This window comes from Ammospiza caudacuta, chromosome 29, assembly GCF_027887145.1.
Source record: "Ammospiza caudacuta isolate bAmmCau1 chromosome 29, bAmmCau1.pri, whole genome shotgun sequence".
In the NCBI taxonomy this organism is placed as follows: Eukaryota; Metazoa; Chordata; class Aves; order Passeriformes; family Passerellidae; genus Ammospiza; species Ammospiza caudacuta.
In genome coordinates this window covers 1,750,505-1,778,478 of record NC_080621.1, presented here as the reverse complement: position 1 = coordinate 1,778,478, position 27,974 = coordinate 1,750,505, and the positions used below count along the sequence as shown (strand labels likewise).

At 54.7% G+C, this 27,974-nt stretch overlaps 1 protein-coding gene across 1 annotated transcript in view; it reads right to left on the bottom strand.

The window, feature by feature from the left end:
* The window catches only part of EVI5L (ecotropic viral integration site 5 like), a 67,321-nt gene that overhangs the window by 11,676 nt on the left and 27,671 nt on the right, over positions 1-27,974 (bottom strand). Inside the window, exons 8-19 of the mRNA XM_058821379.1 lie at positions 27,782-27,871; positions 24,664-24,761; positions 23,245-23,305; positions 22,672-22,725; positions 15,211-15,243; positions 11,140-11,271; positions 6,994-7,122; positions 5,880-5,990; positions 5,560-5,568; positions 4,870-4,998; positions 3,269-3,415; positions 350-445 (exon numbers count right to left, since the gene is read on the bottom strand). Of these exons, the coding sequence (XP_058677362.1) occupies positions 350-445; positions 3,269-3,415; positions 4,870-4,998; positions 5,560-5,568; positions 5,880-5,990; positions 6,994-7,122; positions 11,140-11,271; positions 15,211-15,243; positions 22,672-22,725; positions 23,245-23,305; positions 24,664-24,761; positions 27,782-27,871 (1,089 nt within the window). The remainder of the gene's footprint in view (positions 1-349; positions 446-3,268; positions 3,416-4,869; positions 4,999-5,559; positions 5,569-5,879; positions 5,991-6,993; positions 7,123-11,139; positions 11,272-15,210; positions 15,244-22,671; positions 22,726-23,244; positions 23,306-24,663; positions 24,762-27,781; positions 27,872-27,974) is intronic.

The window sequence follows — 27,974 nt, the reverse complement described above, 5'->3', positions numbered from 1 at the left end:
ACTGTCCCTGATGTCCCCAGTGTCCCCACTGTCCCCACTGTCCCTGATGTCCCCATACCCCCGTGTCCCTCATGCCCCCATGTCTCCTCCATATCCCCACTGTCCCCAATGTCCCTTATGTCCCCAGTGTCCCCAGTGTCCCCGCTGTCCCCAATGTCCCCAGCGTCCCAATGTCTGCATTGTCCCCGCTGTCCCCAATGTCCCCTGATGTTCCCATGTCCCCCCAGCGTCTCCAATGTCCCCATGTCCCTCACATCCCCCAATGTCCTCGTGTCCCCACATCCCCCCATGTCCCCATTGTCTCCAGTGTCCCCAGCGTCCCCCCGATGTCCCCTCGGTGTCCCCGTACCTGGATCTCCAGCTCGGCCACGCGCTGCCTCATCTCGGCCAGGGCGGCCATGCTGTCGGCCTCGCGCAGCCGCACGGCCATCACCTCCTCCTTGCTCTGGGGACAGCGTGGGGACACCATGGGGACACCCCCCGGGACACCCGGGGACAGCCCTGCCACCGTGGGGAGGCCATCACCTCCTCCTTGCTCTGGGGACAGCGTGGGGACACCATGGGGACACCCCCCGGGACACCCGGGGACAGCCCTGCCACCGTGGGGAGGCCATCACCTCCTCCTTGCTCTGGGGACAGCGTGGGGACACCATGGGGACACCCACAGGGACACCCGGGGACAGCCCTGCCACCGTGGGGAGGCCATCACCTCCTCCTTGCTCTGGGGACAGCGTGGGGACACCATGGGGACACCCACAGGGACACCGTGGGGAGGCCATCACCTCCTCCTTGCTCTGGGGACAGCGTGGGGACACCATGGGGACACCCACAGGGACACCCGGGGACGGCCCTGCCACCGTGGGGAGGCCATCACCTCCTCCTTGCTCTGGGGACAGCGCTGTCACCACAGGGACAGCCCTGCCACCCCCAGGGACACCCAGAGACACCCCCAGGGACACCGTGGGGACAGCCCTGCCACCGGGGACATCGTGGGAACATCGTGGGGACAGCTGGGGACAGCCCTGCCACCGGGGACACCCACAGGACAGCCCTGCCACCCGCAGGGACATTGCGGGGACACCCCGGGGACATTGCGGGGACACTCAGGGACAGCCCTGGGACAGCTCTGCCACCGTGGGGACACATCCAGGGACACCGTGGGGACACCCAGGGACAGCCCTGAGACAGCCCTGCCACCGCGGGGACACCACGGGGACACCACGGGGACACCGCAGGGACACCCCAGGGACATTGCGGGGACACTCAGGGACAGCCCTGGGACAGCCCTGCCACCGCGGGGACACCACGGGGACACCGTGGGGACACCCAGGGACAGCCCTGGGACAGCCCTGCCACCGCGGGGACACCACGGGGACACCGTGGGGACACCCAGGGACAGCCCTGCCACCGCGGGGACACCACGGGGACACCGTGGGGACACATCCAGGACATCCCCGGACAGCTCTGTCACCGGGGACACTGCAGGGACACCCCAGGGACAGCCCTGCCACCACTCGGGACACCACAAGGACACCCAGGGACACCCCAGGGACATTCGGGGACATCCCCGTGTGCATCCCAAAGGTCCCCAAGTGTCCCCAATGTCCCAAACACCCCCAATGTCCCCAATATGCCTGATGTCCCCGGTGTCCCTGCTGTCCCCAGTGTCCCCAACAGCCCCGATGTCCCCGATGATGTTCCCAATGTCCTGAATATCCCCCAATGTCCCCAAGTGTCCCTGATGTCCCAATACCCCCAATGTCCCCAATGCCCTCAATGTCCCCAATACGCTCAATGTCCCAAATGTCCCCAGTGTCCCCAATGCTCTCAATGTCCCCACCTTGCACTGTGCCTCGGCGTGTTTGCGGTGTCCCCAATGTCCCCAATGATGTCCCCAGTGTCCCCAATGTCCCCAGTGTCCCCACCTTGCACTGCGCCTTGGCGTGTTTGCGGTGTCCCCAATGTCCCCATTGCTGTCCCCAATCATTGTCCCCACCTTGCACTGCGCCTCGGCATGCTTCTGGTGTCCCCAGTGTCCCCAGTGTCCCCACTGCTGTCCCCAATGTCCCCACTGTCCCCAATGATGTCCCCAGTGCTGTCCCCACCTTGCACTGTGCCTCCGCGTGTTTCCGGTGTCCCCATTGCTGTCCCCAGTGTCCCCAGTGATGTCCCCAGTGTCCCCAGTGTCCCCATTGCTGTCCCCAGTGTCCCCAGTGCTGTCCCCATTGCTGTCCCCACCTTGCACTGCGCCTCTGCGTGTTTCCGGTGTCCCCATTACTGTCCCCAGTGTCCCCATTGTCCCCATTGCTGTCCCCGGTGTCCCCAGTGTCCCCATTGCTGTCCCCGGTGTCCCCATTGTCCCCATTGTCCCCATTGCTGTCCCCGGTGTCCCCGGTGTCCCCATTGCTGTCCCCATTGTCCCCATTGCTGTCCCCGGGGTCCCCAGTGTCCCCATTGCTGTCCCCAGTGTCCCCAGTGTCCCCGGTGTCCCCATTGTCCCCATTGCTGTCCCCGGTGTCCCCAGTGTCCCCAGTGCTGTCCCCGGTGTCCCCAGTGTCCCCATTGTCCCCATTGCTGTCCCCAGTGTCCCCGGTGTCCCCATTGCTGTCCCCAGGGTCCCCAGTGTCCCCATTGCTGTCCCCAGTGTCCCCGGTGTCCCCGGTGTCCCCATTGTCCCCATTGCTGTCCCCGGTGTCCCCATTGTCCCCATTGCTGTCCCCAGTGTCCCCAGTGTCCCCATTGCTGTTCCCAGGGTCCCCAGTGTCCCCATTGCTGTCCCCAGTGTCCCCAGTGTCCCCAGTGTCCCCATTGTCCCCATTGCTGTCCCCAGTGTCCCCATTGTCCCCATTGCTGTCCCCATTGTCCCCATTGCTGTCCCCGGTGTCCCCAGTGTCCCCATTGCTGTCCCCAGTGTCCCCATTGTCCCCATTGCTGTCCCCAGTGTCCCCATTGCTGTCCCCAGTGTCCCCAGTGTCCCCAGTGTCCCCAGTGTCCCCATTGTCCCCATTGCTGTCCCCAGTGTCCCCATTGCTGTCCCCGGTGTCCCCAGTGTCCCCAGTGTCCCCATTGTCCCCATTGCTGTCCCCAGTGTCCCCATTGCTGTCCCCAGTGTCCCCAGTGTCCCCAGTGTCCCCATTGTCCCCATTGCTGTCCCCAGTGTCCCCATTGTCCCCATTGCTGTCCCCATTGTCCCCATTGCTGTCCCCGGTGTCCCCAGTGTCCCCATTGCTGTCCCCGGTGTCCCCAGTGTCCCCAGTGCTGTCCCCACCTTGCACTGTGCCTCCGCGTGTTTCCGGTGGCTCTCGCTCAGCTGCGCCTGCAGCCCCTGGCTCTGGGCGGCCGCGGCGCGGAGCTGCTCCCGCAGCCCGGCACAGGCCTGCTCGGCACGGCCCAGCACCGACCGCTGGATCCGGCCCTGGAACCGAGAATAACCCGGGATAAACCTGGGATTGATCTGAGATTAACCCGGGATTGATCCTGGGATAGACCCGGCACCAAGCCAGCCCTGCTCCCGCAGCCCGGCACGGCCCTGCTCGGCACGGCCCAGCACCGACCGCTGGATCCGGCCCTGGAACCGAGAATAACCCGGGATAAACCTGGGATTGATCTGAGATTAACCTGGGATAGACCCGGGATTGATCCGGGATAGACCCGGCACCAACCCAGCCCTGCTCGGCACGGCCCAGCACCGACCGCTGGATCCAACCCTAAACCGGGATAAACCTGGGATAGACCTGGGATAGACCCAGGATTAATTTGGGATTAACCAGGATAAACCCGGGATTAAACCAGATAAACCTGGGATGAATCCATCAAAATCCTGGGATAAACACAAAGTTAATCTGGGATTAACCTGGGATAAACCCGGGACAAACCCTGGTCCCTGCTCTCCCAGGGCTCCCAGTTCAGTTCCCAGTATCCCCAGTGCTCCCACTTTGGTACCTGTGTCTCACCTGCGCCTCCAGGTGCAGCACGCGCTGTCCCAGCGCCCTCAGCTCCATTCCCAGTTTGTCCCAGTTTGTCCCAGTCCCTCCCAGTCCATCCCAGTCCACCCCAGTCCCTCCCAGTCCATCCCAGTCCACCCCAGTCCATCCCAGTCCCTCCCATTCCATCCCAGTGCTCCCACTTTGGTACCTGTGTCTCACCTGCGCCTCCAGGTGCAGCACCCGCTGTCCCAGCGCCCTCAGCTCCATTCCCAGTTTGTCCCAGTCCATCCCAGTCCCTCCCAGTCCACCCCAGTCCCTCCCAGTCCATCCCAGTCCCTCCCAGTGCTCCCACTTTGGTACCTGTGTCTCACCTGTGTCTCCAGGTGCAGCACCCGCTGTCCCAGTCCTTCCCAGTCCCTCCCAGTCTGTTCCAGTTTGTCCCAGTCCGTCCCAGTTTGTCCCAGTCCCTCACCTGTGTCTCCAGGTGCAGCACGCGCTGTCCCAGTCCCTCCCAGTCCCTCCCAGTTTGGTACCTGTGTCTCACCTGTGTCTCCAGGTGCAGCACGCGCTGTCCCAGCGCCCTCAGCTCCATTCCCAGTCCCTCCCAGTTTGTCCCAGTCCCTCCCAGTCCGTCCCAGTCCCTCCCAGTTTGTCCCAGTCCCTCACCTGTGTCTCCAGGTGCAGCACGCGCTGTCCCAGTCCGTCCCAGTCCCTCCCAGTTTGTCCCAGTCCCTCACCTGTGTCTCCAGGTGCAGCACGCGCTGTCTCAGCGCCCTCAGCTCCATTCCCAGTCCCTCCCAGTTTGTCCCAGTCCGTCCCAGTTTGGTACCTGTGTCTCACCTGTGTCTCCAGGTGCAGCACGCGCTGTCTCAGCGCCCTCAGCTCCATTCCCAGTCCCTCCCAGTTTGTCCCAGTCCGTCCCAGTTTGGTACCTGTGTCTCACCTGTGTCTCCAGGTGCAGCACGCGCTGTCTCAGCGCCCTCAGCTCCGCCTGGGCCTGGCTCTCGCGGAGCTGCACCCCCAGCACGGCCTCGTGCAGCGCCCGCGGCTCCTGCCAGCGGCCCCCGCACACCTGGGGGCACGGGGACACCTGGTCAGCTCTGGGGACACCTGGGGACACACCTGGTCAGCTCTGGGGACACCTGGGGACACACCTGGGACACACCTGGTCAGGTGTGGGGACACCTGGGGACACCTGGGGGACACCCTGGGACACACCTGGTCAGGTGTGGGGACACCTGGGGACACCTGGGGACACCCTGGGACACCTGGCCAGGCCTCGTGCAGCGCCCGCGGCTCCTGCCAGCGGCCCCCGCACACCTGGGGGCACGGGGACACCTGGTCAGCTCTGGGGACACCTGGGGACACCTGGTCAGGTATGGAGGCACCTGGGGACTCACCTGGGGACCGACAGGGACAGCTGGGACACCTGCCACGTGTCCCTAATGTCCCCGTGTCTCACCTGCCAGGTGTCCTCGATGTCCCCAGTGTCACTCAGGTGTCCCCGATGTCCCTGACATCCCCAATGTCCCCAGTGTCACTCAGGTGTCCCAGTGTCTCACCTGCCAGGTGTACCCAATGTTCCCAATGTCCCCTCTGTCCCCGATGTCCCTGCTGTCCCTGTCTCACCTGCCAGGTGTCCCTGATGTCCCCGATGTCCCCGATATCCCCAATGTCCCCGATGTCCCTCAGATGTCCCTGATGTCCCAGTGTCTCACCTGCCAGGTGTCCCCAGTGTCCCCAGTGTCCCTCAGGTGTCCCCCCGTGTCCCTGTCTCACCTGCCAGGTGTCCCCGATGTCCCCGATGTCCCCAATGTCCCCCGTGTCCCTGTCTCACCTGCCAGGTGTCCCCGATGTCCCCGATGTCCCCAATCTCCCCCGTGTCCCTGTCTCACCTGCCAGGTGTCCCCGATGTCCCCGATGTCCCCGATGTCCCCCGTGTCCCTGTCTCACCTGCCAGGTGTCCCCGATGTCCCCGATGTCCCCGATGTCCCTCAGCGCCAGCTCCTGCAGCTCCTCCTGCAGCCGAACCACGCTGGAGTCGTCCGGGAGCAGCGGCTGCCGCTGGGGACAGAGGGGACACGGACATCAGGGACAGGGACAGGGACAGAGGGACAGGGACAGGGGGACAGGGACAGAGGGACAGAGGGACAGGGACAGAGGGACAGGGACAGAGGGGACAGCAGGGACAGGGACAGGGACAGGGACAGAGGGACAGGGACAGGGGGACAGGGACAGGGGGACAGGGACAGCAGGGACAGGGACAGGGACAGGGACATCAGGGACAGAGGGACAGGGACATCAGGGACAGAGGGACAGGGACAGAGGGACAGAGGGACAGAGGGGACAGCAGGGACAGGGACAGAGGGGACAGAGACATCAGGGACAGAGGGACAGGGACAGAGGGGACAGCAGGGACAGGGACAGGGACAGGGACAGAGGGACAGAGGGGACAGGGACACAGGGACAGAGGGGACAGGGACACAGGGACAGAGGGGACAGAGGGGACAGGGACATCAGGGACAGAGGGACAGGGACAGGGACAGAGGGGACATCAGGGACAGAGGGGACAGGGACAGCAGGGACAGAGGGACAGGGACAGCAGGGACAGAGGGGACAGAGGAACAGGGACAGAGGACAGCAGGGACAGGGACAGAGGACATCGGGGACATCAGGGACAGAGGGGACAGCAGGGACAGCAGGGGGGACACAGGGGACAGGGACAGGGACACAGGGACAGCAGGGACAGAGGGACAGCAGGGACAGGGACACAGGGGACACAGCAGGGACACAGGGGACAAGGACAAGGGCATCAGGGGGAACACAGGGGACATCAGGGACAGCAGGAGACACAGGACAGGGACATCAGGAGGGACAGCAGGGGACACAGGGACATTGGCAGGGCATGGGGACATCAGTGGGGACACATGAGCACAGCAGTGGGGACAGACAGACAGAGGGACCTTCACAGGCCACCTGTGACAGCTCCTGTCCCCAGGGCGACCCACAGCACCCTCCCTGTCCCCTCGCTGTCCCCAAGGCCACCCCGCTGTCCCCCCGGTGTCACCTTCTCCATGTCCAGGACCTTGTCCTGCATCTCCTTGAGGGCTCCCAGGGTTTCGCTCTCGCGCAGCCGCGACCGCTCCAGCTCCGTCTCCAGGTGCGCCACGAACTCCTCGCTCAGCCGGGGGTTACCCTGTCACCAATGTCCCCAAATGTCCCCAAATGTCACCAGTGTCACCTCCCCAGTGTCCCCAACCTGCCACGAGCTCCTCGCTCAGGCGGGGGTTACCCTGTGTCACCAATGTCCCCAAATGTCCCCAAATGTCACCAATGTCACCTCCCCAGTGTCCCCTCTCAGCCACGAACTCCTTGCTCAGGCGGGGGTTACCCTGTCACCAATGTCACCAATGTCACCAAACGTCACCAATGTCACCTCCCCAGTGTCCCCAACCTGCCACAAACTCCTTGCTCAGGCGGGGGTTACCCTGTGTCACCAAATGTCCCCACATGTCACCAATGTCCCCAACGTCACCTCCCCAGTGTCCCCAACCTGCCACGAACTCCTCGCTCAGCCGGGGGTTACCCTGTCACCAATGTCCCCAAATGTCACCAAATGTCACCAGTGTCACCTCCCCAATGTCCACCACAGACTCCTTGCTCAGGCGGGGGTTACCCTGTCACCAACGTCACCAAATGTCACCAAATGTCACCAATGTCACCTCCCCAGTGTCCACCACAGACTCCTCGCTCAGCCGGGGGTTACCCTGTGGCACCGATGTCCCCAGATGTCCCCAAATGTCACCAGTGTCACCTCCCCAGTGTCCCCAGCCTGCCACGAACTCCTTGCTCAGCCGGGGGTTACCCTGTGTCACCAATGTCCCCAAATGTCCCCAGTGTCACCTCCCCAATGTCCACCATGAACTCCTCACTCAGGCGGGGGTTACCCTGTCACCAATGTCCCCAAATGTCCCCAGTGTCACCTCCCCAATGTCCACCACAGACTCCTTGCTCAGGCAGGGGTTACCCTGTCACCAATGTCCCCAAATGTCACCAATGTCACCTCCCCAATGTCCCCTCTCAGCCACGAACTCCTCGCTCAGCCGGGGGTTACCCTGTGTCACCAATGTCACCAATGTCACCAAATGTCACCAGTGTCACCTCCCCAATGTCCACCACAGACTCCTCGCTCAGCCGGGGGTTACCCTGTGTCACCAATGTCCCCAAATGTCCCCAATGTCACCAATGTCACCTTCCCAGTGTCCCCAACCTGCCACAGACTCCTTGCTCAGGCGGGGGTTACCCTGTGTCACCAATGTCCCCAAATGTCCCCAATGTCACCAATGTCACCTTCCCAGTGTCCCCAACCTGCCACAGACTCCTCGCTCAGCCGGGGGTTACCCTGTGTCACCAATGTCCCCAAATGTCACCAGTGTCACCTCCCCAATGTCCACCACAGACTCCTTGCTCAGGCGGGGGTTACCCTGTCACCAATGTCCCCAAATGTCACCCAACGTCCCCAAATGTCACCAAAGGCAACCAAAGGTCACCTCCCACCTGCCATGAGCTGCTCAGAGAGATGGGGGTTACCCTGTCCCCAAATGTCCCCAATGTCACCAAGTGTCACCTCCCACCTGCCACGAAATCCTCGCTCATGCAGGAGTTACCTGTGCCACCAAATGCCACCAAATGTCACCCAATGTCACCTGCAGTGCTGTCACTGGGGCAGCGACACACAGAGGTGACACACAGGTGACACAGGTGACAATGACACAATGACACACAGGTGACAGTGACACAGTGCCACACACAGGTGACACAGAGGTGACACACAGGTGACAGTGACACACAGGTGACACAGGTGACAATGACACAATGACACACAGGTGACAGTGACACAGTGCCACACACAGGTGACACACAGGTGACGCACAGGTGACAGTGACACACAGGTGACACAGGTGACAATGACACACAGGTGACAGTGACACAGTGCCACACACAGGTGACACAGAGGTGACGCACAGGTGACAGTGACACACAGGTGACACAGGTGACAATGACACAATGACACACAGGTGACAGTGACACAGTGCCACACACAGGTGACACACAGGTGACACACAGGTGACAGTGACACACAGGTGACAATGACACAATGACACACAGGTGACAGTGACACAGTGCCACACACAGGTGACACAGAGGTGACGCACAGGTGACAGTGACACACAGGTGACAATGACACAATGACACACAGGTGACAGTGACACAGTGCCACACACAGGTGACACAGAGGTGACGCACAGGTGACAGTGACACACAGGTGACACAGGTGACAATGACACAATGACACACAGGTGACAGTGACACAGTGCCACACACAGGTGACACACAGGTGACACACAGGTGACAGTGACACACAGGTGACAATGACACAATGACACACAGGTGACAGTGACACAGTGCCACACACAGGTGACACAGAGGTGACGCACAGGTGACAGTGTCACACAGGTGACAATGACACAATGACACACAGGTGACAGTGACACAGTGCCACACACAGGTGACACACAGGTGACGCACAGGTGACAGTGTCACACAGGTGACAATGACACAATGACACACAGGTGACAGTGACACAGTGCCACACACAGGTGACACACAGGTGACGCACAGGTGACAGTGACACACAGGTGACAATGACACAATGACACACAGGTGACAGTGACACAGTGCCACACAGGTGACACAGAGGTGACACACAGGTGACAGTGACACACAGGTGACACAGGTGACAATGACACAATGACACACAGGTGACAGTGACACAGTGCCACACACAGGTGACACACAGGTGACGCACAGGTGACAGTGACACACAGGTGACACAGGTGACAATGACACAATGACACACAGGTGACAGTGACACAGTGCCACACACAGGTGACACACAGGTGACGCACAGGTGACAGTGACACACAGGTGACACAGGTGACAATGACACACAGGTGACAGTGACACACAGGTGACACAGGTGACAATGACACAATGACACACAGGTGACAGTGACACAGTGCCACACACAGGTGACACACAGGTGACACACAGGTGACAGTGACACACAGGTGACACAGGTGACAATGACACACAGGTGACAGTGACACAGTGCCACACACAGGTGACACAGAGGTGCCGCACAGGTGACAGTGTCACACAGGTGACAATGACACAATGACACACAGGTGACAGTGACACAGTGCCACACACAGGTGACACACAGGTGACGCACAGGTGACAGTGTCACACAGGTGACAATGACACAATGACACACAGGTGACAGTGACACAGTGCCACACACAGGTGACACACAGGTGACGCACAGGTGACAGTGACACACAGGTGACAATGACACAATGACACACAGGTGACAGTGACACAGTGCCACACACAGGTGACACAGAGGTGACACACAGGTGACAGTGACACACAGGTGACACAGGTGACAATGACACAATGACACACAGGTGACAGTGACACAGTGCCACACAGGTGACACACAGGTGACGCACAGGTGACAGTGACACACAGGTGACACAGGTGACAATGACACAATGACACACAGGTGACAGTGACACAGTGCCACACACAGGTGACACACAGGTGACACACAGGTGACAGTGACACACAGGTGACACAGGTGACAATGACACAATGACACACAGGTGACAGTGACACAGTGCCACACACAGGTGACACACAGGTGACGCACAGGTGACAGTGACACACAGGTGACAATGACACAATGACACACAGGTGACAGTGACACAGTGCCACACAGGTGACACAGAGGTGACGCACAGGTGACAGTGACACACAGGTGACAATGACACAATGACACACAGGTGACAGTGACACAGTGCCACACAGGTGACACAGAGGTTACACACAGGTGACAGTGACACACACAGTGACACACAGGTGACACACAGTGACACACCTGCAGCTCCCGGATGGTGCTCTGTGCCCGCCTGAGGCTCTCGGTGGCCGAGCTCCAGCGCTGGCACCGGGCAGTGACACAGTGACACAGTGACACACACAGTGACACACACAGTGACACACAGTGACAGTGACACACAGTGACACACAGTGACACACACAGTGACACACAGGTGACAATGACACACACAGGTGACACACAGTGACACACCTGCAGCTCCCGGATGGTGCTCTGTGCCCGCCTGAGGCTCTCGGTGGCCGAGCTCCAGCGCTGCCTCACCAGCGCCAGCTCCCGCCGGATGACGTCGTTCTCCTCGGCCTCCTGCGCCCGCGTCACCTGGCCCTGGGGACAGCGGGGACAGTGGGGACACTGGGGACATTGGGGACAGTGGGGACATTGGGGACAGTGTCACCTGGCCCTGGGGACAGTGGGGACATTGGGGACAGTGTCACCTGGCCCTGGGGACAGTGAGGACAGTGGGGACACTGGGGACATTGGGGACGGTGTCACCTGGCCCTGGGGACAGTGGGGACATTGCGGACAGTGGGGACAGTGTCACCTGGCCCTGGGGACATTGAGGACATTGGGGACATCTTGGGGACATTGGGGACAGTGGGGACCTTGGGGACATTTGGGACAATGGGGACAGTGTCACCTGGTCCTGGGAACAATGGGGACACCATGGGGACACTGGGGATAGTGGGGACAATGGGGACACCTTGGAGACAGCAGGGACAGTGTCACCTGGCCCTGGGGACCATGGGGGCATTGGGGACAGTGGGGACATTGGGGACATCTTGGGGACATTGGGGACAGTGTCACCTGGCCCTGGGGACATTGGGGACAGTGGGGACATTGGGGACATTGGGGACAGTGTCACCTGGCCCTGGGGACAGTGGGGACATTGGGGACATTGGGGACAGTGTCACCTGGCCCTGGGGACAGTGGGGACATTGGGGACATTGGGGACGGTGTCACCTGGCCCTGGGGACATTGGGGACAGTGGGGACATTGGGGACATTGGGGACGGTGTCACCTGGCCCTGGGGACAGTGGGGACATTGGGGACAGTGGGGACATTGGGGACATTGGGGACGGTGTCACCTGGCCCTGGGGACAGTGGGGACATTGGGGACAGTGGGGACAGTGGGGACATTGGGGACGGTGTCACCTGGCCCTGGGGACAATGGGGACATTGGGGACGTTGGGGACATTGGGGACAGTGCCACCTGGCCCTGGGGACAATGGGGACGTTGGGGACATTGGGGACAGTGTCACCTCCAAGGCTGTTTGTCCCCTCCCCCACCCCAAATTCCACCCAAACTCCTCCAATCGCTGCTTTCCACCCCAAATCCCAAAAATCCCAAATTCCCCCCCAAAACTGCCTCAAAATTTCCCCAAAATTCCAAATTCCCCCCAAATCCCTCAATCCCCCAAAATTTCCCCCGAATTCCCCCAAAATTCCCCCAAATTTCCACAAATTACCCTAAAATTCAAAAGAATCTCTCAAAATTCTCCAAAATTCTCCAAATTCCCCAAATTTTCCTCAAATTCCATCAAAGTTGCCCCAAATACCCCAAAATCTGAAATTCCCCCCGGAATTTACCAGAATCTCCCCAAAATTCCCCCCAAAATTCCATCGAAATCCCCAACATTCCCCCCAAATCCCCAAAAATTCCCCCCAAATTCCCCAACACTCAAAATCCTCCCAAATTCCCCCAAAATCCCCCCAAAATTTTCTCAAAATTCTCCAAAATTCTCCAAATTCCCCAAATTTTCCTAAAATTCCATCAAAGTTGCCCCAAATACCCCAAAATTTGAAATTCCCCCCGGAATTTACCAGAATCTCCCCAAAATTCCCCAAAATTTCCCCCAAAATTCCATCGAAATCCCCCCAAAATTCCCTCAAAATTCTCCAAAATTCCCTCAAAATTCTCCAAAATTTATCAAAATCTCCCTGAATTCCCCCAAATTCCCCAAATTTCCCCCAAATTCCCCCCAGGATCCGCAGGAGCCTCCAGAGAAGCAGAAAAAAAGGTGAAAAAAAGGCAGAAAAAGGAAAATCCCCCCAAAAGTGGGGCTGGGGGAGGGGAGGGAGGAAAAAATGGGAAAATTGGGGAAAATTGGGGAAAATCAATCAGGGAAATCGGGAAAATTGGGGGGAAAAATGGGAAAATCAGGAAATTGAGAGAATAAATGGGGAAAATAAATCAGGAAAATCAGAGAGGAAAATTGGGAAAATAAAACTGGAAAATAAACTGGGAAAATTGGGGAAGAAAATTGGGAAAATAAATCAGTAAAATCAGGGGGAAAATTCAGAAATTTGGGAAAATTAATTGGGGACAAGATCAGGAAAATAAATCAGGAAAATAAATTAGGAAAATGTGGAAAATCTTGGGGAAAATCTCAGGAAAATCTCAGGAAAATCAGGGAAATAAATTGGGAAAATCAGGGAAATTGGGGAAAAAAAATCAGGACAATTGGGGAGGAAAATCAGGAAAATATCAGGGAAAATATTGGGAAAATCAATCAGGAAAATCAGGGAAATAAACTGGGAATATTGGGAAAATCAATTGGGAAAATCAGGGAAAAAATCAGAAATTCGGGAAAATAAATTGGGGAAAATTGGGGGAAAAGATCAGGAAAATTGGGAAAATAAATATGCAAAATAAATAGGGAAAAGAAATAGGGAAAATCTTGGAAAAATTGGGGAAAAATTAGGAAAAATCAGGGAAATTGGGGGAAAAATCAGGAAAATAAATCAGGAAAATTGGGGAGGAAAATCAGGAAAATGTTGAGGAAAATATAATGAAAATCAATCAGGAAAATTGGGGAAATAAACTGGGAAAATATTGGGAAAATCAATTGGGAAAATCAAGGAAGAAAATTGGGGAAATATCAGGAAAATACTGGGAAAATCTGGAAAATATCGGGAAAATCAGAAAAATATTGGGAAAAATAAAAATGGGAAAATTGAGGAAAATCAATCAGGGAGATCAGGGAAAAAACAGGAAAATTGTGAAAATCAGGGCAAAAATCAGGAAAATTGGGAAAATATCTGGATTACCGGGAAAATATTGGGGAAATAAATCAGGAAAGTATTGGGGAAAAAAATCGGGAAAATCAATTGGGAAAATATTGGGAAAGTATTGGGAAAGGTAATCAGGAAAATTGGGAAAATAAATCAGGAAAATTGGGGAAATAAATCAGGAAAATTGGGGGAAAAATCAGGAAAATTGGGGAAATAAATCAGGAAAATTGGGAAAATAAATCAGGAAAATTGGGGAAATAAATCAGGAAAATTGGGAAAATAAATCAGGAAAATTGGGAAAATAAATCAGGAAAATTGGGGAAATAAATCAGGAAAATTGGGGAAATAAATCAGGAAAATTGGGACAATAAATCAGGAAAATTGGGACAATAAATCAGGAAAATTGGGACAATAAATCAGGAAAATTGGGGAAATAAATCAGGAAAATTGGGACAATAAATCAGGAAAATTGGGGAAATAAATCAGGAAAATTGGGAAAATAAATCAGGAAAATTGGGGGAAAAATCAGGAAAATTGGGGAAATAAATCAGGAAAATTGGGGAAATAAATCAGGAAAATTGGGACAATAAATCAGGAAAATTGGGGAAATAAATCAGGAAAATTGGGAAAATAAATCAGGAAAATTGGGGGAAAAATCAGGAAAATTGGGAAAATAAATCAGGAAAATTGGGAAAATAAATCAGGGAAATTGGGGAAATAAATCAGGAAAATTGGGAAAATAAATCAGGGAAATTGGGAGAATAAATCAGGAAAATTGGGAAAATAAATCAGGAAAATTGGGGAAATAAATCAGGAAAATTGGGGGAAAAATCAGGAAAATTGGGGGAAATAAATCAGGAAAATTGGGAAAATAAATCAGGAAAATTGGGGAAATAAATCAGGAAAATTGGGGGAAAAATCAGGAAAATTGGGAAAATAAATCAGGAAAATTGGGGAAATAAATCAGGAAAATTGGGACAATAAATCAGGAAAATTGGGGAAATAAATCAGGAAAATTGGGGAAATAAATCAGGAAAATTGGGACAATCAGGAAAATTGGGGAAATAAATCAGGAAAATTGGGACAATAAATCAGGAAAATTGGGACAATAAATCAGGAAAATTGGGACAATAAATCAGGAAAATAAATCAGGCAAGGATTGGGACAATCGATGGGGACAATCAGGGAACCAACGCGGAACCGCACAGGAAAATCCGCGGCAACGTCGGGGGCCTCGCGCCGGGGCTGTACCTGGATGAGGCGATCGGCCAGAGCCGCGCTCTCCTGGGGACGGACACACAGACAGCTCAGGGACGGGGACACACAGACAGCTCAGGGACGGGGACAGACAGACAGCTCAGGGACAGGGACACACAGACAGCTCAGCGACAGCGACAGGGACACACAGACAGCTCAGGGACAGGGACACACAGACAGCTCAGCGACAGCGACAGGGACACACAGACAGCTCAGGGACAGGGACACACAGACAGCTCAGGGACAGGGACACACAGACAGCTCAGGGACGGGGACACACAGACAGCTCAGGGACGGGGACACACAGACAGCTCAGGGACAGGGACACACAGACAGCTCAGGGACGGGGACACACAGACAGCTCAGGGACAGGGACACACAGACAGCTCAGCGACAGCGACAGGGACACACAGACAGCTCAGGGACAGGGATGGGGACACAGGGACAGGGACAGACAGACAGCTCAGCGACAGCGACAGGGACAGACAGACAGCTCAGGGACGGGGACACAGGGACAGGGACAGGGACAGGGACAGACAGACAGCTCAGGGACAGGGAGAGGGACAGAGAGAGAGGGGTCAGGGACAGTGACAGGGACAGGGACAGTGACAGTGACACAGTGACAGTGACAGTGACAGTGACACAGACACAGTGACACAGTGACAATGACACAGTGACAGTGACAGTGACACAGTGACAGTGACACAATGACACAGTGACAGTGACAGTGACAGTGACACAGTGACACAGTGACAGTGACACAGTGACAGTGACACAATGACACAGTGACAGTGACAGTGACACAGTGACAGTGACAGTGACAGTGACACAGTGACACAGTGACAGTGACACAATGACACAGTGACAGTGACACAGTGACACAGTGACAATGACACAATGACACAGTGACAGTGACACAATGACACAGTGACAGTGACAGTGACACAGTGACACAGTGACAATGACACAGTGACAGTGACACAGACACAGTGACAGTGACACAGTGACACAGTGACAGTGACAGTGACAGTGACACAGTGACACAGTGACAGTGACACAGTGACAGTGACACAATGACACAGTGACAGTGACACAGTGACACAGTGACAGTGACAGTGACAGTGACAGTGACACAGTGACAGTGACAGTGACACAGTGACACAGTGACAGTGACAGTGACAGTGACACAGTGACAGTGACACAGTGACAGTGACACAGTGACAATGACACAATGACACAGTGACAGTGACACAATGACACAGTGACAGTGACACAGTGACAGTGACAGTGACAGTGACACAGTGACACAGTGACAATGACACAATGACACAGTGACAGTGACACAATGACACAGTGACAGTGACAGTGACACAGTGACAGTGACACAGTGACAGTGACACAATGACACAGTGACAGTGACAGTGACAGTGACAGAGTGACAGTGACACAGTGACACAGTGACAGTGACAGAGTGACAGTGACAGTGACAGTGACAGTGACACAGTGACAGTGACACAGTGACAGTGACAGTGACAGAGTGACAGTGACAGTGACACAGTGACACAGTGACAGTGACAGTGACACAGTGACACAGTGACACAGTGACAGTGACAGTGACACAGTGACAGTGACACAGTGACAGTGACAGTGACACAGTGACACAGTGACACAGTGACAGTGACAGTGACACAGTGACAGTGACAGTGACACAGTGACACAGTGACAGTGACACAGTGACAGTGACACAGTGACAGTGACAGTGACAGAGTGACAGTGACACAGTGACAGTGACACAGTGACAGTGACAGTGACAGTGACACAGTGACAGTGACACAGTGACAGTGACAGTGACACAATGACACAGTGACAGTGACACAGTGACAGTGACAGTGACAGTGACAGCCCCAGAGCCGTCAGCCCCAGCCCCCCCAGCTCTCCCCATCCCCCACTCCCCATCCCGGCCTTTGGGCCCTTTCGGGTGACAATCACAATTTTTTATTTTGTGTCTCACTGGGGGGGGTTGGACCCACAATGGGGGAAGGTTTGGGTTTTTGGGTTCCGTGCGGGGTTTGAGGGGTTTGGGAGGATTTTGTCGTTTTTTTGGGGTTTTTGGGGAGTTTGTTGGGGTTCCATGCGGTGTTTTTGCTTTTTTTGGGGTGTTTTGGGTGGGTTTTTTTGGAGTATTTTGGATTTCTGGGGGGTTCTATGGGTTCCATGCAGTGTTTTTGGGGGGGTTTTGGTTTGTTTTTGGGGTTCCATGCGGTGTTTGAAGTTTTTTTGGGAGTTTTCTGGGTTCCATGCGGTGTTTTAGTTTGTTTGGGGGAGTTTTTCAGGGGTTTTTTTTTGGGGTTCCATGCCGTGTTTTAGGTTTTTTTGGGGTGTTATTCAGGGTTCCATGTGGTGTTTGAGGTTTTTCTGGCAGCTTTTTTTAGGTTGTTACGGGTGTTTTGGGGGAGTTTTCTGGGGTTCCATGCGGTGTTTGAGGTTTTTTGGGGGAGTTTTCTGGTGTTCCATGCGGTGTTTAAGGGTTTTTCAGGGGTTATTTTGGGGTTCCATGCGGTGTTTGAGGTTTTTTTGGGGTTTTTTTTTTGGGTTCCATTCACTGTATTAGTATTTTTGGGGGAGTTTTTTGGGGTTCCATTCTTTGTTTTAGGTTTTTTGGGGGTTTTTTTTTGGGTTTCCATGCGGTGTTTGAGGGTTTTTTAGGGTGTTTTTGGGGTTCCATGCAGTGTTTGAGGTTTTTTGGGGGTTTTTTTTGGGGTTCCATGAGGTGTTTTAGGTTTTTTGGGTGTTTTTTTTAGGTTTTTTTGGGTGTTTTGGGGGAGGTTTTGGGGTTCCATGCGGTGTTTGAGTGTTTTTTTTGGGGTGTTTTGGGGGTTTTTTTTGGAGTATTTTGGATTTCTGGGGGGTATTTGGGTTCCATGCAGGGTTTTGGGGCTGTTTTGGGGGTTTTTGGTTTGTTTGTGGGGTTCCATGCGGTGTTTGAGGTTTTTTTGGGTTTTTTGGTTTCCATGCGGTGTTTTACATTTTTTTGGGTTTTTTTGGGGGTTCCATGAGGTGTTTGAGGTTTTTTTGGGAGTTTTTTTTAGGATTTTTGGGGTGTTTTGGGGGAGTTTTTGGGGTTCCATGCGGTGTTTTAGGGGTTTTTTTTGGGGTGTTTTGGGGGTTTTTTTTGGAGTATTTTGGATTTCTGGGGGCTAATCTGGGTTCCATGCAGGGTTTTGGGGCTGTTTTGGGGGTTTTTGGTTTGTTTTTGGGGTTCCATGCGGTGTTTGAGGTTTTTTGGGAGTTTTTTTGGGTTCCATGTGGTGTTTTAGTTTTTTTTTAAGGTTTTCTTTGGGTTTCCATGTGGTGTTTGAGGTTTTTTGGGGGTTTTTCTGGTGTTCCATGCGGTGTTTTAGGGTTTTTCAGGGGTTATTTTGGGGTTCCATGCGGTGTTTGAGGTTTTTTTGGGGTGTTTTGGGCGGGTTTTTTTGGAGTATTTTGGATTTCTGGGGGGTATTTGGGTTCCATGCAGGGTTTTGGGTTGGTTTTTGGGGTTTTTTTTTGGAGTATTTTGGATTTCTGGGGGGTATTTGGGTTCCATGCAGGGTTTTGGGGCTGTTTTGGGGGTTTTTGGTTTGTTTTTGGGGTTCTATGCGGTGTTTGAGGTTTTTTGGGGGAGTTTTTGGTGTTCCATTCTTTGTTTTAGGACTTTTTGGGGGCTTTTTTGGGGTTCCATGTGGTGTTTTAGGTTTTTTTTAGGGTTTTCTTTGGGGTTCCATGCGGTGTTTGAGGTTTGTTGGGGTTTTCTGAGTTTCCATGCGGTGTTTTAGGATTTTTGGGGGGAATTTTTTGGGTTCCATGTGGTGTTTGAGGTGTTTTGGGGGGCTTTTTTTGGGGTTCCATGCGCTGTTTTACATTTGTTGGGGTTTTCTTTGGGGTTCCCTGCAGTGTTTGAGGTTTTTTGGGGGGTTTTTTCAGGGTTTTTTTGGATTCCATGTGGTGTTTTAGGTTCTTTTGCGTTTCCATGCGGTGTTTGAGGTTTTTTTGGGGGTGTCTTTTTGGGGTTCCATGCGGTGTTTTAGGTTTTTTTGGGGTTTTTTTGGGTTCCATGTGGTGTTTTAGGCTTTTTTGGGTTTTTTTTGGTGTTCCATGCAATGTTTTAGGTTTTTGGGGTTTTTTGGGTTCCATGCAGAGATTTGATGTTTTTTGGGTGTTTTGGGGTTTATTTGCTTGGGTTCCTGCAGTGGTTCTGGGTTTTTTTGGGGTTCCGTGCGGTGTTTTAGGTTTGTTTGGGGGTGTTTTTTGGGATTCCATTCTTTGTTTTAGTTTTTTTTGGGGGTTTTTTGTGGTTCCATGTGGTGTTTTAGGTTTTTTTTTTTGGGTTCCGTGCAGTATTTTAGGATTTTTTGGGGTTTGTTTTTGGGTTTCCATGCGGTGTTTTAGGCTTTTTTTGGGGTTTTTTTTGGGTTCCATGCAATGTTTTAGGTTTTTGGGGTTTTTTTGTGTTCCAAGCAGCGATTTGATGTTTTTTGGGTGTTTTGGGGTTTATTTGTTTGGGTTCCTGCAGTGGTTCTGGGTTTTTTTGGGGTTCCGGGCGCTGTTTCAGACTTTTCTGGGGGTTCCCTGCTGTGCTTTGCCTTTGCCTTTGGGGCATTTTGGTTTTTTTTAGTTTTTGTTCCATGCAGAGTTTGGGGTTTGTGGGGAGGGGTTTTTTTTTGGGGTGTTTTTTGGGTTTTTTGGGGTTCCATGCGGTGCTTTGGGGTATTTGGGTTCCGTGCAGGGTTTTGGGTTGGTTTTTGGGGTTTTTTTTGGAGTATTTTGGATTTCTGGGGGGTATTTGGGTTCCATGCAGTGTTTTGGGGCTGTTTTGGGGGGTTTTTGGTTTGTTTTTGGGGTTCCATGCGGTGTTTGAGGTTTTTTTGGGTTTTTTGGTTTCCATGCGGTGTTTTACATTTTTTTGGGTTTTTTGGGGGTTCCATGAGGTGTTTGAGGTTTTTTTGGGAGTTTTTTTTAGGATTTTTGGGGTGTTTTGGGGGAGTTTTTGGGGTTCCATGCAGTGTTTTAGGGGTTTTTTTTGGGGTGTTTTTGGGGTTTTTTTTGGAGTATTTTGGATTTCTGGGGGGTATTTGGGTTCCATGCAGGGTTTTGGGGCTGTTTTGGGGAATTTTTCGTTTGTTTGTGGGGTTCCATGCGGTGTTTTAGGATTTTTTGGGGGTTTTTTGGGGTTCCATGTGGTATTTTAGGTTTTTTGGGGGGAGTTTTTTGGGTTCCATGCGGTGTTTTATGTTTTTTGGGGTTTTCTTTGGGTTTCCATGCAGTGTTTGAGGTTATTGGGAGTTTTTTTTTAGGGTTTTTGGGGTGTTTTGGGGGAGTTTTTTGGGGTTCCATGCGGTGTTTCAGGTTTTTTGGGGTTTTTTTTGGGGGTTCCATTCATTGTTTTAGGTTTTTTGGGGGTTTTCCTGGTGTTCCATGCGGTGTTATAGGTTTTGTGGGGTTTTCTTTGGGTTTCCATGTGGTGTTTTAAGTTTTTTTGGGGGTTTTTTGGGGTTCCATGCCGTGTTTTAGGTTTTTTGGGTTTTTTTTTCAGTGTTTTTTTTGGTTTCCATGCAGTGTTTTAGGTTTTTTCAGGAGTTTTTTTGGGTTCCATTCATTGTTTTAGGTTTTTTGGGGGTTTTTCTGGTGTTCCATGCGGTGTTTTAGGTTTTTTGGGGGAGTTTTTTCAGGGGTTTTTTTGGGTTCTCTGCGGTGTTTTAGGGTTTTTTGGGGTTCCATGTGGTGTTTTAGGGTTTTTTGGGGTTCTCTGTGGTGTTTTAGGGTTTTTTGGGTTCTCTGCAGTGTTTTAGGGTTTTTTGGGGTTCCTTGTGGTGTTTTAGGGTTTTTTGCGTTCTCTGCGGTGTTTTAGGGTTTTTGGGGTTCCATGTGGCGTTTTAGGGGTTTTTTTTTTTGGGTTCCATGCAGTGGTTTGGGTTTGGTTTTGGGTTTTTTGGGGTTCCATGTGGTATTTTAGGGTTTTTTGGGGTTCCATGTGGTGTTTTAGGGTTTTTTGGGTTCTCTGCAGTGTTTTAGGGTTTTTTGGGGGTCCATGAGGTGTTTTAGGGTTTTTTGGGTTCTCTGCAGTGTTTTGGGTTTTTTGGGGTTCCATGTGGTATTTTAGGGTTTTTTGGGGTTCCATGTGGTGTTTTAGGGTTTTTTGGGGTTCCATGTGGTGTTTTAGGGTTTTTTGGGGTTCTCTGTGGTGTTTTAGGGTTTTTTGGGTTCTCTGCAGTGTTTTAGGGTTTTTTGGGGTTCCTTGTGGTGTTTTAGGGTTTTTTGGGTTCTCTGCGGTGTTTTAGGGTTTTTGGGGTTCCATGTGGTGTTTTAGGGTTTTTTTTTTTTGGGGTTCCATGCAGTGGTTTGGGTTTGGTTTTGGGTTTTTTGGGGTTCCATGTTGTGTTTTAGGGTTTTTTGGGGTTCTCTGTGGTGTTTTAGGGTTTTTTGGGTTCCATGTGGTGTTTTAGGGTTTTTTGGGTTCTCTGCAGTGTTTTAGGGTTTTTTGGGGTTCCATGTGGTGTTTTAGGGTTTTTTGGGGTTCCTTGTGGTGTTTTAGGGTTTTTTGGGTTCTCTGCAGTGTTTTAGGGTTTTTTGGGGGTCCATGTTGTGTTTTAGGGTTTTTTGCGTTCTCTGCGGTGTTTTAGGGTTTTTTGGGGTTCTCTGTGGTGTTTTAGGGTTTTTTGGGGTTCCATGTGGTGTTTTAGGGTTTTTTGGGTTCTCTGCGATGTTTTAGGGTTTTTTGGGTTCCATGTGGTGTTTTAGGGTTTTTTGGGTTCTCTGCAGTGTTTTAGGGTTTTTTGGGGTTCCATGTGGTGTTTTAGGGTTTTTTGGGGGTCCATGAGGTGTTTTAGGGTTTTTTGGGTCCTCTGCAGTGTTTTAGGGTTTTTTGGGGTTCCATGAGGTGTTTTAGGGTTTTTTGAGGTTCCTTGTGGTGTTTTAGGGTTTTTTGGGGTTCCATGTGGCGTTTTAGGGTTTTTTGGGGTTCTCTGTGGTGTTTTAGGGTTTTTTGGGTTCTCTGCAGTGTTTTAGGGTTTTTTGGGGTTCCATGTGGTGTTTTAGGGTTTTTTGGGGGTCCATGAGGTGTTTTAGGGTTTTTTGGGTCCTCTGCAGTGTTTTAGGGTTTTTTGGGGTTCCATGTGGCGTTTTAGGGTTTTTTGGGGTTCTCTGTGGTGTTTTAGGGTTTTTTGGGGTTCTCTGTGGTGTTTTAGGGTTTTTTGGGGTTCCATGTGGTGTTTTAGGGTTTTTTGGGGTTCCATGTGGTGTTTTAGGGTTTTTGGGGTTCCATGTGGTGTTTTAGGGTTTTTTGGGGTTCCATGTGGTGTTTTAGGGTTTTTTGGGGTTCCATGTGGTGTTTTAGGGTTTTTTGGGGTTCCATGTGGTGTTTTAGGGGTTTGTTGGGGCATTTTTGGGGGTTTTGGGGAGGATTTTTGGGGTCCTCACCTTCTCCAGGGTCTCGATGCGCTGCTTGAGCAGGCGATTCTCAGAGCGGAGCCGCTGAGGGGACACGGAGGGGACACGGAGGGGACACGGAGGGGACACGGAGGGGACAATGGGTGGTGATCCAGATGTCCCCATGTCCCCCAGCTGTCCCCAGGTGACCCCACATGTCCCCAGGTGCCCCTGTGTATCCCCAGGGATGTCCCCAGGCATCCCCAGGTGTCCCCCAGCTGTCCCCAGGTGACCCCAGATGTCCCCAAGGATGTCCCCCAGCTGTCCCCAGGATTGTCCCCAGGATTGTCCCCAGGTGTCCCCAGGTGTCCCTGCAGTGTCCCCAGGGATGTCCCCAGGGGTCCCTCAGGTGACCCTGCAGTGTCCCTGTAGTGTCCCCAGGTGTGCTCAGGTGTCCCTGCAGTGTCCCCAGGTGTCCCCAGGTGTCCCTGCAGTGTCCCCAGGTGTGCTCAGGTGTCCCTGCAGTGTCCCCAGGTGTGCTCAGGTGTCCCTGCAGTGTCCCCAGGTGTCCCCAGGTGTCCCAGGTGTCCCCAGGTGTCCCTGCAGTGTCCCCAGCTGTGTCACCTTGATCTCGATCTGCTCCTCCATCTCTTTGCTCTTGAGGGCGGCGTATTCCTTCTCCAGCCTGGGGACACACGGACAGCTGGGGACAGGGACAGACGGACAGAGACACGGACACGGGGACAGCGATGGGGACAGGGACGGGGACAGGGGGGCAGGGACAGGGACAGGGGACAGCGATGGGGACGGGGACAGGGACGAGGGGACACAGGGGCAGAGGGGACAACATGGGGACAGGGCGGGGACAGCAGGGACAGGCACAGGGACAGGTTGGGGACATGGACAGGGACACAGGGACAGGGACAGGGACAGGGTGGGGACAGCGAGAGGTTGGGAAAAGGGACAGGGTGGGGACAGGGACAGGGACAGGGACAGGGACAGGGACAGGGTGGGGACAGGGACAGGGACAGGGACTGGGACAGGGACAGGGACGGGACAGGGACAGGGTGGGGACAGGGACAGGGATGGAGAGGACAAGGACAGAGACAGGAACAAGGACAGGAAAGGGACAAAGGGACCAGGGGGAGGGGACAGGGACAGGGACAGGGACAGGGACAGAGAGGGGACAGCGACAGGGATGGGACAGGGACATGGGAACAGGGACAAGGATGGGGACAAGGACAAGGATGGGGATGGGAAAGGGACAGGGACAGAGGGACAGGGGACAGGGATGGGGACAGGGACAGAGGGACAGGGGACAGGGATGGGGACAGGGACAGCTGAGGACAGGGATGGGGACAAGGACAGGGATGGGAACAGAGTGGGGACAAGGACACGGATGGGAAAGGGACAGAGGGGACAGGAACAGGGACAGGGATGGGGACACAGGGACAGAGAGGACAAAGGGGACAGGGACAGAGGGGACAGGGATGGGAAAGGGACACAAGGACAGGGACGGGGATAAGAACAGGGGACAGGGACAGGGACAGGGACACAGGGACAGGGGGGACAGGGAATGGGACAGAGAATGGGACAGAGGGGACTCGGGGGGGACACGGGGACACAAGGACAGGGACACGGACACAGGGACACAGGGACAGAGGGACAAGGACAGAGGGGAGACACAAGGGCAGAGGGGACAGAAGGACAGGGACAGGGGACACAGGGATAAGGACAGAGGGGACAGAAGGACACAGGGACACAGGGACAGAAGGACAGGGACAGAGGGACACAGGGACAGAGGGACAGAGGGACAGAGGGACACAGGGACAGAGGGACAGGACAGAGGGACAGAGGGACAGAGGGACACAGGGACAGGGCGACAGAAGGACAGAGGGACACAGGGACAGGGGGACACAGGGACACAGGGACAGAGGGACACAGGGACAGAAGGACACAGGGACAGAGGGACAGAGGGACAGAGGGACAGAAGGACAGAGGGGACAGAGGGACAGAGGGACACGGGGACAGAGGTGCCCTGACCTCTTCATCTTGCGGGGGTTGTACTTGACCTGGCAGGCGCGCAGGATCAGCTGGTCGGGGCACGAGTCGAACTGGTGAGGGATCACCTTCTGGAAGTACTGCGGGCGGGAGCGGGGCCACCCCAACATCGGGGAGTGAACCCCAAAATCAGGGCAATTCACACAGATCGGGGACAATTCACCCCAAAATCAGGGCAATTCACACAGATCGGGGATTATTCACCCCAAAATCAGGGCAATTCACACAAATCGGGGATTATTCACCCCAAAATGGGCAATTCACACAAATCGGGGACAATTCACCCCAAAATGGGGAATTCAGACAAATCGGGGACAATTCACCCCAAAATGGGGAGCTCAGAACAAATCGGGGACAATTCACCCCAAAATGGGGACAATTCACCCCAAAATGGGGACAATTCTGACCAAATGGGGAGTTCACCCCAAAATGGGGACAATTCACCCCAAAATGGGGACAATTCTGACCAAATGGGGAGTTCACCCCAAAATGGGGACAATTCACCCCAAAATGGGGAGTTCAGAACAAATTGGAGACAATTCAGACCAAAAATGGGGGAAAATGGCACAAAACAGAGAAAACCGGGGCAAAATGGGGATGGACCCATCCTGTTGGCCAAACCCACCCCAAATCCCACCCCACCGACCAAACCCACTCCAAACCCACCCCAAATCCCACCCCATTGACCAAACCTACCCCAAACCCACCCCAAATCCACCCCAAATCCCATCCATTGACCAAACCCACCCCAAATCCCATCCCATTGACCAAACCCACCCCAAACCCACCCCAAATCCCACCCCATTGACCAAACCCACCCCAAACCCACCCCAAATCCCATCCCATTGACCAAACCCACTCCAAACCCACCCCAAATCCCACCCCACTGACCAAACCTACCCCAAACCCACCCCAAATCCCACCCCATTGACCAAACCTACCCCAAATCCCACCCCAAATCCCATCCCATTGACCAAACCCACCCCAAACCCACCCCAAACCCATCCCCAAATCCCACCCCATTGACCAAACCCACCCCAAATTCCATCCATTGACCAAACCCATCCCATTGACCAAATCCACCCCAAATCCACCCCAAATCCCACCCCATTGACCAACCCTACCCCAAACCCACCCCAACCCCACCCCACTGACCAAACCCACCCCCTGACCAACCTCACCCCATTGACCAACCCCACCCTACTGACCAAACCCAACCTATTGACCAACCCCACCCCAAACCCACTGACCAACCCCACCCCACTGACCAACCCCACCCCACTGACCAACCCCACCCCAAATCCACCTCACCCCAAGCCCACCCCATGGACCAAAGCCACCCCCTGACCAACCTCACCCCACTGACCAACCCCACCCCAAACCCACCCCAAGCCCACTGACCAACCCCACCCCACTGACCACGCCCACCCCACGGTCACCCCACTGAACAAACCCACCCCAAACCCACCCTAAATCCCATCCCACTGACCAAGGTCACCCCCTGACCAAACCCACCCCACTGATCAAACCCACCCCACTGACCAAACCCACCCCACTGACCAAACCCACCCCATTGACCAACCCCATCCCAAACCCACCCCATTGACCAACCCCACCCCACTGACCAAACCCACCCCATTGACCAACCCCATCCCAAACCCACCTCACCCCAACCCCACTGACCAACCCCACCCCACTGACCAACCCCATACCATTGACCAACCCCACCCCAAGCCCACCCCATTGACCAACCCCACCCCACTGACCAACCCCACCCCAACCTGACCCCATTGCCACAACCCCACCCCAAACCCACCCCAAGGCCACCCCACTGACCAACCCCACCCCACTGACCAACCCCATCCCATTGACCAACCCCACCCCACTGACCAACCCCACCCCAACCCCACCCCAAGCCCACCCCAACCCCACCCTACTGACCAACCCCAACCTATTGACCAACCCTATCCCAAACCCATCCCACCCCAACCCCACCCCATTGACCAACCCCACCCCACTGACCAACCCCACCCCAACCTGACCCCATTGCCACAACCCCACCCCAAACCCACCCCAAGGCCACCCCACTGACCAACCCCACCCCACTGACCAACCCCATCCCATTGACCAACCCCACCCCACTGACCAACCCCACCCCACTGACCAAGGCCACCCCAACCCCACCCCAAGCCCACCCCAACCCCACCCTACTGACCAACCCCAACCTATTGACCAACCCTATCCCAAACCCATCCCACCCCAACCCCACCCCATTGACCAACCCCACCCCAGCCCCACCCCACTGACCAACCCCATACCATTGACCAACCCCACCCCAAACACACCCCAAACACACCCCAACCCCACCCCATTGACCAACCCCACCCCAGCCCCACCCCAACCCCACCCCACTGACCAACCCCACCCCAAACACACCCCAAACACACCCCAACCCCACTGACCAACGCCACCCCATTGACCAACCCCACCCCAACCCCACCCCAACCCCACCCCACTGACCAACCCCACCCCACTGACCAACCCCACCCCAAACACACCCCAAACACACCCCAACCCCACCCCATTGACCAACCCCACCCCAGCCCCACCCCAACCCCACCCCATTGACCAACCCCACCCCATTGACCAACCCCACCCCAGCCCCACCCCAACCCCACCCCACTGACCAACCCCACCCCATTGACCAACCCCACCCCAAACACACCCCAAACACACCCCAACCCCACTGACCAACCCCACCCCATTGACCAACCCCACCCCACTGACCAACCCCACCCCACTGACCAAACCCAAACCCACTGACCAACCCCACCCCATTGCCCCAACCCCACCCCAAGGCCACCCAACCCCACCCCAGTGACCAACCCCACCCCAACCCCACCCCATTGCCCAACCCCACCCCATTGACCAACCCCACCCCAAGGCCACCCCATTGCCCCAGGCCACCCCAAGGCCACCCCAAGGCCACCCCATTGCCCAACCCCACCCCAACCCCACCCCAAGGTCACCCCAAGGCCACCCCAGTGACCACCCCCACCCCAGCCCAGCCCCCGAGGCCAGCCCTGGGTGGGGCGGGTACCTGGGACATGCCCTCCATGTCCAGCTGCACCAGCTCGGCCTGGTTGAACTGCAGCAGCGCCACCCCCACGCGGAACACGATCTCCAGACCCTGCCACCACCACGGCCAGATGGTCAGCGTGGCCACCATGGTCACCACGGGGCCACCACGGTCACCTCGGGGCCACCATGGTCACCATGGGGCCACCACAGAC